We start from the raw sequence: 10,478 nt of genomic DNA on the forward strand, positions 1-10,478 counted from the left end.
ATCTTTTCTTTGGCAGAAATTCGAAATTCTTAAAACAATAAAAATTATATTCCTAATATTATAGAATAATATGTCAAAAAACATCGAAGCTATAATTTATTTCATATTATTTCAGAACTAATTAAAAAATGATATTTCCAAGCATAGGAGGATATATGTTAAAAAAACACCAAAGCCATAATTTTTTCTTATAATTTTCAACCAATTTTCCGATCGTTCGTATGACAGTTTTAATTTTATTTTCAAGCATAGGAGGTTATATGTTAAAAAACACCGAAGATATAATTTAAAAAAATTGTTTTTAATAGTTTGTATGGGAGCTATAAGATATAGAACTAATTAAAAAAATTGTATTTCCAAGAATAGGAAGTTATATGTTAAAAACACCGAAGATATCATTTTAAAAAATTTGTTTCCGATGATGCAACTTTTCGCACGCCATAAGCCGACTGTAAAAATCACACAATCAGCACTAGTGAAACTTTGAGAAGGTTTCAGCCATTGCGCAGGCGATGATGAGTCCAAGTGGATCGGTTTTCCAAATGGAGCAAAATAGTTTTCATGCTAAAAGCAACCTACGGCAACCATCAGAGAACGGTTCCTATCAAAGTACGTGGTACCGAAAATTTTTATAATCCGCAACAGAATTAAATTCATGAGCAAAGCGTTAAAAAATATTCTACTGGAGCTGGTGCTAGAAATAAGAAAGTATTGCGTTGTATGGACCGTATCAGTTTTATTCTGGGCCAGTTTCGAAGCCTAATTTAAACTTTTAAAAAGGTACGCCATCGTAGCAGCATTGTTAGAAGCCAAAAAGATATATTTAAATATATATGTCGGTTTTCTTTTACATAGGTTGAGTATATATGATAATAATGACATTATGCGCCTTAAGATGAGAGGTTGTTAGAGACTGCTACCGTTCACAAACATCCCGGTCCACCCTAACACAAATTTTCTAAAATGGGCAAGACTGCAACCTTCGTGATCATCGGTCTGATCATCTTTCATGTTGGTGTCTTCAATTTGACTGCTTGAATGATGTTATGTTTCCATATCCCAGGAGATGTGTCAAGATGCTGGTGGCGTTTTGAACTCCTTAACCAAAATTACATCAACGTACGAGAAGAAGGGTGGCAAACGCAGGTCGCAGACTGCTTCCGGCTCTGACGATTATCGATAGCAACCGAAACATCCAGAAAATAGCGATGTCCCGCTAAAAAACACGCTGCGCCGCGCCGCACCACGCACCTTTAGTCGGTGCTCGTATTCCAGGTTCAGCTTCGAGTTTCGATGCGTTTTTAATAGCAAAACTGGGTGTTTGCCTCTTGTGTTAATTGTTGACATGAGGAAACTCGTGCGATCAGCTTATCGAGTGGATGACCCTGAGTTGCGTTAGCCATTGTAGTCAAATAGTTGGACTTGACTTCTCCTTTAACGCGTTTGTCTGAAAAAGGTAAACCAAATCGTGAGTCGTTAAAGTTTACCATGTACTGATCCTTGTCCCGTAGCCAAAAGTTTCCATTCCACCACAGTTGGAAGTCAATAAGGTTCTGTTTCCAACAAATGTTTTTAGTTTGGCTATCGTACGCACCTACGATAACCTGGATATCACGATTGATGAGTCTGACCAGGCAAAAACAGTTATGTTATTGTGGCGCAGTCCAGAAGAGATAGTTAGTAGAGAATAACGTCTGCACAAAGTTCGAGGCGTGGCATTGATTGTTGTTCAGTGGCGCCACAAGGGAAACCGAGGTGGAGCCATTGTCATTTGTAACTCTGTTGTACTCCAGAGCCGCATGTGCCTTTGTTGAATCATTCGATAACCCGTTTAGCTCGATCTTTTCTGCGTCGTTGGCAACGAAGCGTTGTAGTTCAAAGTTTTGTAAAGGGTCTAGATCTTTTCTCACTTCAGCCATTTGTCTCGCTAGTTTAGTTGTGATTGGGTCCTTTCAATCCAAGTTCAGACGCCATAGTTTTTGGAAAATAATATTAATGGACAACAGGTGTCAAGAGTCCCATAGGATCAAATATCCTCAAGACGTCGGATAAGACTAGGCTCTTGACGCAATCAGGATTTGTTGCTAGGCCTACGTTTTACGTTAGAATGTCTTTCCAGGATGCTAGTACAGCCCATGAACATGAACTGGCGACAGTTGTGCGTCGGTACCATCCGTTTGTATGAGAGAGATATAGGATATCCATTTCCAAAGTTCAAGCACAACGTCAGCTGAATACACTTGTTTCGGCTACGAAAGAGCTCACCCTCAGTGCTTAACCAAGTAGAAACGTCATCGAAATAAAAAACCTTGAAGTAGGATTTTTAGGTATTCATCTCGTTGATCCACAGCGAGTTGTTCCAGCACTCGTACCGCCAGGAATGGTGCATTATGTTCAGTAACTTACAGTGCACAGTTGAAAATGATTGATCGGATTGGATGGATTTTCTCTCCAAACGATTTTCTGGTAGTTTCTATACTCGAAAGGATTCATCAAAAACCATTCCCAGTTTTCGGCTGAGCACTGAGAGAAGCGATATCCTCTGGCGGCACCTCGAGCATGTTTCCCATCGCTCCGCCGATTCAAAATTTTAAGGAACTTTATACAGAGTGAATGGAAGCTCCACGACATACTTCCCAATTTTACCACGACTGTGGGTGGCGAGAAAGGTCTTTTCGACCTGTATTTTTCCGGTTCTGCTTTTGTGGTGCTTTGAACGTTCTCCAGTTCCCAAAACTTCTGAAGAGTGTAGTCAATATCCATTTTTGCGGTTATTGCAACAGCGTAGCTTACGTTCGATCAAATACCAACGAAATGGAGATAAGATTACCCTTGTTGTCGTACATCTATCGTCCTGTGAGCACTGACCATACGTGTTCGCTTCGCAATAGTATATCAACTGCTGTGTTTGTTTTGAACTGTGCATCCGGTAACTGCAGATTCAAAACTCCCCGATTTTTGATGCGTCAATGTTTTGCCATTCCAGAGGTTATTCTGCCAAGCACGTAAGCATAGACAACCAAACGATCATCGGATATGCGAGACTTTATATGCAGTGTGCTGCATCCCTTGTTATGTACGCTTTTACGGAAGAGATTCCCGTAACAACAACCTTTTATGTGTCCTATGTCGCAGTGCTGTTGTTAGACGAACTGCATTTGATGCATCCACTGCTTTTAATATTGCATGGTCTTTGTAGTTGTTGGCAGCCTCATCAACGGGAAGTGTTTTCAAGTGATGAATCTTTTGGGTCTAGTGAATGGTTTATTTTTGTTAAAAAGCCGTTCTCACTCTCCCTTTAAAGCACTAGCCGCTTCTTTAAATTTTCTAGCCTTACATGAAGAGCAACTATGAATTAATACAGGTATACGTGGAATGGTTTGAGACGCAAATCGAAATAATTTTTTTGGTATAAAATCCAAAGCAATTCTAATAATTATGGCGCCCAAATCTTGTTTACGCTTTATCGCTATTTTAAACTGTGTCTAAAAAACCAAAAAGGAGAATTTTCACCCTTGAGGTCATTTTCTCAGAATCCTTGCTTAGGGAAATCGATTTTTTTCCATATCTAACCCCAGATTTTCGAAATGTTTGTGGTGGTAACCTGGCGGTCTAGATTACTAAAAATTTGTTGTGACACAAATCTACTGAGCTATCCGCACTAATTTTGTAGCAACATTTTGTGTTTCGAACATTAAGAAGTGGATAACTTGAAGAGACTTCAGAGAAAGTTTACAATCATACTTATTGCCAAGGGGTTACTTCGCTTAAACTCGCACACCAAGTAGAGCAGAAGAAGCAACCCGAAAAAGACCGCTCGAATGCAGCTTAAAGGATAATAATAATAGCGTTCAGACCTTTGCGATAGTTGTTCAAGAAAAGCAATGGCCGTTTTTCATGTATAAATGCAACAGCGTCCCAAAAAGACCCAAATTCGACAGTTCATAAACGCTCTTATGAAATTTCACCTTGTTTGGGACTGTATTTTGAACGTTTCGAACGGATTTTTCTGGGTACTACTTGTATATTGGCTTTTTTAAAGGCTCTAAAGCAGTCTCCCCCCTTTAGAAAGATAATGTTGGTTCCTGGTAGATTTTGACACCTTGTTCACAACAAATATGGAATGCAGAAAAATGTTTATGTCTCGTTTTCTTTTTAAAGATGTTGTTAGGAAAACTTTATTGGTATCAATAGTGTTATCAATACTTATTTATTACTTACTTAAACCATTCATTAAATAAAATTAACTATCGCAGAAGCTGCCATATTGGCTACATGCATATCTTCATATGCCTCTTACCGTTAACTGCCTTATGGGTTTAAAATAGTCTTAAAATATTTTGGTCGAGCCGTTTCGGGTATTTAATTATTTGATTATTTGTAATGTTTACAATAATTTATCTATAATAATATTAAGGAGGAGCCTTAAAAACGAAAAAAAGCTCAACTCTTTAACATAAATGAAAAATGGATAGAAATTCGAAAATAAATAGCCATTTTTCAATGTATAAATACAATGAAAGTTCACCCCTCTTTTGGGCTGAGTTTGGAACGCTTCGACCGTTGTTGGGAAATAGTTCGTCTTTATGTTGAATTTAAATAGTATTACATTTGCTTCTTTACTTTTGCCTATTTACCTATAACCTATTTTTACCTATTACCTATAGTACCTATTTTTGCGCACATCATTGTATTGTAACCATTTGGGAGCTTTAAGCTCACACGCATAGCCGAAATTGCAGTGCAATGCGTTAGTATTAGAACATCACGCGATCGCTTTTCTGTTCTTTTTCTGCACGTCTTGCAAGCCGGCTGCATTCGCTTGTTGATATTAACCGCAACCGCTCGCTGATAGCAACCCCGCTTAAAGTATTGTAAACCCGCTAAATAGTGAAAATAAATGCATAAAACTATAATAAAACCATAATACAGTCCACTATTCATAAACATAACAAATTTTGGTCCTTCGAGAGCCGGATACCCGCGTTTATTTGTGCATTTACTTTTGTGAACATTAGAGACAAATTTACCGTTTTTTCGTCATGAACGCGATAATGCATAGAACGATTCAACAACGTGGTGCCTGCAAGGGGCAAATAACGCGCACCCTCAACAGTGCTGTGGAGTTTTCACAAAGATGTGAGAATGTGGAAACATTGCAATTCAAGCTGGAGCGTTTGGTCGCCACTTTCAACCACTTTATGGAGCTCTCAGATGAGTTAGTGGAATTTCACTTGGAGGAGGGATATGAAGACCCTGGATTGGACATACCCGAATACGAAGACAAGTTCTACGCCGCGCATGCTATTTTTAGTAACGCCATCAAGGACATGGGAGGTCAGGATCATGGACAGGACCAGTCGAACATTCTACTTTCAAGTACAGTGGAACGCCTATTTGAGGGACAAAACAACCTTTTGGAGAAAATTCATACTTCATCGGGAACTGCTGATTTAAGGTTTGAGAAAATTCGGATTCCCACATTTTCTGGTAAATATGAGGATTGGAGCCAGTTTAGTGATCTGTTCTTAAGCTCAGTAAATAGTAACGAAAAGCTCTCCAAGTGCCAAAAGTTTCATTATCTCAAATCATATCTGGAGGGAGAAGCACTGTCCCTAATTAAACATATTTCCGTCTGTAATGATAATTACCAAGACGCATGGGAAAAATTAGAAAATCGTTATAATAAAAGGTCGCTCATCGCTCGATCGTTTGTTCAGAATTTTTTATCGTTGCCAACCGCTAACAATTCGAATATTGCAGAATTACGCAAGGTAATTGACTCGGCCGACGAATGCATTCGAGGCTTACATGCGCTGAACTGTGACAGCCGCGATGTATGGCTCATTCATATTTTGCTGTCAAAGTTAGGTTCAGAAATTAAACAAGCTTGGGCCAACTGCAGTTTATCGGCCACTGAAGACGTCACCATAGAGGAGCTGTTCGCCTTTCTTTTCGCTCATTGTGATACTTTGGAGTCTTGTCAGGATTTACCCGCAATGCAACCCTCAAGACCAGCCCAGAGTAGACGCCGCCAAGCCGCTTTTCATGCCAGTGGATCAACTCAGTCGTCTCGCGAATGTATATATTGCCAAGGACAGCATTCTATATATTCATGCAATGAATTCAAGGCACTGGATGTAGTCAGCCGCCGCACCTTCGCCAAGGATACAAAATTATGCTTCAACTGCTTGAGTCGATCGCATCAAGTCAGGGATTGTAATTCATCGAACACTTGCCGTCAGTGCAACGCTAAGCATCACACGTTAGTACACCCGATTGAAGCAAGATCGGTTCCTGTGGCACCTGCGCACTCGACTGCCGCTGATACGAATACTGCCGCTGTAAGCCATCATATTTTGGAGAGGGCCAACAATCCAGCCCTACTGCCAACTGTTGTCGCCAATGTTATTGACACATGGGGAAACGAGACCTCGTGTAGGTTATTGCTCGATACTGGATCAACAATAACCATGGTATCTGAGTCGTTTATCCAAAGGATCGGAATTCCTCGCACGCATGCCCGCATTTCGGTAGTTGGTTTAGGTGCTAACCCGGCTGGTGTTAGCCGAGGTCGCGCTAGCTTCACCTTACTCTCAAGAACCACGACTGCATCATTGGAAGTCTCTTGTCTAATTATGAGTTCTCTAACTTCTACGATTCCAGCTCAGCAGGTCAAATCAAATGCAACTATTTGGACCAAGATTCGCAGCCTACCGCTAGCTGACCCGACGTTTGGATCTCCGGGCAAAATCGACGTTATCTTAGGCGCTGATCAGCTGTGGAACTTATATACTGGACATCGCCGAGAACCAAACTCTCTCGAATACCCCATCGCACTGCATACTAATTTTGGTTGGGTTATTACAGGCAGCTACACTGATGGTAACAAAGCATCTACGCACGCACAAGTTCATCACGCTTATGAAGATTTGGATTCCTTAGTTCGCTCATTTATGGACATGGAACAAGTGCATCCGAGTAAAACAACGATAGACGCCAGTGATCCCGCCGAACAACATTTTCTGAAAACACATGCTCGTAGAGAAGATGGTGTTTATATTGTTCAATACCCATTCAAGGAGCCCCGCACGCCAATTGGCTCCACTTTGCCACAGGCTTTAAACCGCTTCGCCGCTTTGGAAAGGAAATTTAGAAGATTCCCCGCACTCAAACAACAATATGTGGATTTCATGGATGATTATTTAAATCGAGGACATATGGAATTGATTCCGGCTGCTGCAGGCGGTGAGGATCCCGCACTTTACAACTATTTGGCACACCATGCAGTTTTTAAGCCAGATAGTACTACCACACGTTGCCGAGTGGTATTTGACGGCTCTGGAAAGGATTCCACGGGTCATTCTCTTAATTCGCGACTGCATATAGGACCGCCTATTCAACGGGACTTAATTGGAGTATGCCTTCGATTTCGTCAGCATCGTTATGTATTTTGTGCAGACATCGAGAAGATGTTTAGAGGCATTTTGGTGTCGGACGAACATACACAGTACCAACGCATAGTTTGGAGGAAGGATGAAAACGCTACGATGGATCATTATCGACTGTTGACAGTAACATATGGATTAGCTTCATCGCCGTTTATTGCAGTTCGAGTTCTTAAACAGCTCTCGAATGACTATGCCGAATTGTATCCCACCGCTGCTGTCGTGCTCAACAGAGACGCGTACGTTGATGATATTCCTACTGGATGCGACAACATCAAGGATCTCATTGCACTCAAAGATGAATTGATTCTGCTTCTTAGCGAAGCTCAATTCAAATTGCGAAAGTGGAGCTCAAACTGTTACGCCCTTTTAAAGTCGTTGCCAAAGGAGATTTGTGAGTATCCACCAGAGGATTTAGAGGAAGACCGCTCAATTCGATTTGTTAAAGTCCTGGGATTGTGTTGGGAACCAAAACCGGACTATATTTTCTTCAAATTAGAAACCCCCGCATTTACGACTGCTCTTACTAAACGCATATTGCTTTCAGAACTAGCCAAGATCTACGACCCGCTGGGTTTGCTTTCGCCAACTGTTGTTTTTCTGAAGATCCTATTTCAAGATAGTTGGCTAAGTTCTGCCGATTGGAATGAAGTACTACCGCAGCAAATGTGTACACGATGGCAACAGTTTGCATCGGAAATGCATTTATTGGAAACTTGTCGAGTTCCTCGCTACATATCTGCACCACATCAAGAAATGGAACTGCACGGATTTGCTGATGCATCATCTCAAGCGTATGCTGCCGTCATCTATAGCCGCGTCGAAGTCAACAATGGATATGCTGTCAAACTGATTATGGCTAAAACTCGCGTAGCCCCTATTAAGCCTATCTCCATTCCGCGACTAGAGTTAAACGCAGCTCATTTACTCTCTAAACTGATTTATCTGGTCAAGCAATCATTAACTGTTCCTATTTCCAGAATTAATTGTTGGTCAGACTCTGAAATAGTCCTGCATTGGCTATCTTCTCCGCCTAGGACTTGGAACACCTATGTTTGCAACCGCACTGCTGAAATTCTAGAGGTTTGCCCACGCAGCTGCTGGCAACATATTCGAAGTGGTGATAATCCCGCAGACTGCGCATCGCGAGGAGTACTGCCAAAGGACCTCGTGGATCATCAAATATGGTGGAATGGACCACCTTGGCTATCTCAGTCCCGTTCAGCTTGGCCACCTGTTAAAGCTAAGTTTGTTCTGTCGACAGAAGGAGAGGCCTGCCTAGAGATGAAGGCTGAAACGAAAGTTAATCTACACATTTCCGACGACGGAAATTCGCTATCTTGTATGATCAACAAATCCTCCTCATGGTCCCGTTTATTAAGGATAGTCAGCTACTGCCTTCGCTTCGTTCATCGTCTTCGTGAGAGGAATCGACTTTCACCATTCCTATCGGCGTGGGAGCTACAATATGCACGAGCTAAGATCTTTACGCACGCTCAAAAGGAGTTCTTCAACGTGGAGTACCAGCAGTTAACTACCGGACAGCCATTGTCGAAGAAATCGAAGTTGATCCGCTACACACCCTTTTTAGACGAGCAGAGAGTAATGCGTGTTGGTGGTCGCATCGATAATTCTATAGCTACTTATGACGCAAAGCATCCCATTCTCCTTCCTAAGGAATCTCCAATAGCTGGTCTGCTAGTTCGCTATCAACATGCTGCATTGTTACACGCTGGAGTCGAATACACGTTTCATAGTCTACGCCAAAGGTATTGGATTCTAGGAGCTCGGAACCTCGTCCGCAAAACTGTATTCAATTGCAGAACTTGCTTTCTGCAGCGAAGACACACGAGTTCTCAGCTTATGGCTGATTTACCGGAGTTTCGAGTTCAACTCGCCCGTTGTTTTCTGCACACTGGATTGGATTATGCTGGACCTGTGTCAATCAAAACATCGACAGGCCGGACACCAAGATTTGGCAAAGCTTGGTTTGCGATCTTTGTCTGCCTATCTACAAAAGCGATTCACATAGAATTGGTCAGCGATTTGACGACATCCGCCTTTATAGCCGCTTTCAAACGCTTTTGGTCTCGACGTGGACCTATATCAGATTTATACTCGGACAATGGAACGACTTTCCATGGAGCCAAAAGAGATTTAGCTGAAATGCAACGAATGGCAATAGCTCAAAGTCAAGATGAAGAAATTTCAAGCTTCATGGCCAGCCACGAGATTAATTGGCATTTCATTCCGCCATCTGCTCCCCATTTCGGAGGCATTTGGGAGACTGGTGTGAGATCCATAAAGCTGCACTTAAAACGAGTCATTGGCAGCAGTGCCTTGACATTCGAGGAGTATTCGACCCTGTTAATTCAGATTGAAGGGCTTCTGAACTCTCGCCCTTTATGCGCACCTAGCGATCACAGTCTTAACCCGCTAACTCCTTCTCATTTTCTAACAGGTCAGCCTCTCACTTCGGTACCAGAACCATCTTTCCTGGATGTAAATATCAACAGACTGCAGCACTGGAGACAACTACAGGCCAAGGTTCAAGGTTTCTGGAAACGTTGGAATCTCGAGTATCTCAGCACGCTTCAACCTCGCACGAAATGGCATCAAGATGCTCCAAATGTTGCCGTGGACACACTGGTTGTGCTGAAGGAGCCCAATCAACCGCCAAGCAAGTGGATGCTAGGACGAGTCACCGAAGTTCATCCTGGCCAGGATCAGAGGGTTCGGGTGGTCACCGTTAAAACCGCCAAGGGAATCTACAAGCGCCCTATTACGAAAATTGCTGTGCTTCCTTTGAACTGAACCGTCGTTCAGGGGGGCCGGTATGTTGGGAAATAGTTCGTCTTTATGTTGAATTTAAATAGTATTACATTTGCTTCTTTACTTTTGCCTATTTACCTATAACCTATTTTTACCTATTACCTATAGTACCTATTTTTGCGCACATCATTGTATTGTAACCATTTGGGAGCTTTAAGCTCACACGCATAGCCGAAATTGCAGTGCAATGCGTTAGTA

At 41.9% G+C, this 10,478-nt stretch overlaps 1 protein-coding gene across 1 annotated transcript; it reads left to right on the plus strand.

Moving 5' to 3' along the window:
• The first annotated feature begins 5,054 nt into the window (after positions 1-5,054).
• On the plus strand, positions 5,055-10,262 carry LOC127011675 (uncharacterized). Its single transcript, XM_050889680.1, has 3 exons — positions 5,055-5,537; positions 6,132-6,438; positions 6,667-10,262. The coding sequence occupies exons 1-3, from the start codon at positions 5,055-5,057 to the stop codon at positions 10,260-10,262; spliced, it is 4,386 nt and encodes a 1,461-aa protein (XP_050745637.1).
• Positions 10,263-10,478: the final 216 nt, after the last annotated feature.

This window comes from Drosophila biarmipes, unplaced genomic scaffold, assembly GCF_025231255.1.
Source record: "Drosophila biarmipes strain raj3 unplaced genomic scaffold, RU_DBia_V1.1 ptg000005l, whole genome shotgun sequence".
Classification (NCBI taxonomy): Eukaryota; Metazoa; Arthropoda; class Insecta; order Diptera; family Drosophilidae; genus Drosophila; species Drosophila biarmipes.

Bases quoted from the DNA above. Each gene is read 5' to 3' on its own strand.
- LOC127011675 (XM_050889680.1), top strand. From the start codon at position 5,055: ATGCATAGAACGATTCAACAACGTGGTGCCTGCAAGGGGCAAATAACG. The intron at 5,538-6,131 runs GTAAATAGTAAC...AATGAATTCAAG, and splicing joins GTGATCTGTTCTTAAGCTCA to GCACTGGATGTAGTCAGCCG. The intron at 6,439-6,666 runs GTAGGTTATTGC...CTACGATTCCAG, and splicing joins ATGGGGAAACGAGACCTCGT to CTCAGCAGGTCAAATCAAAT.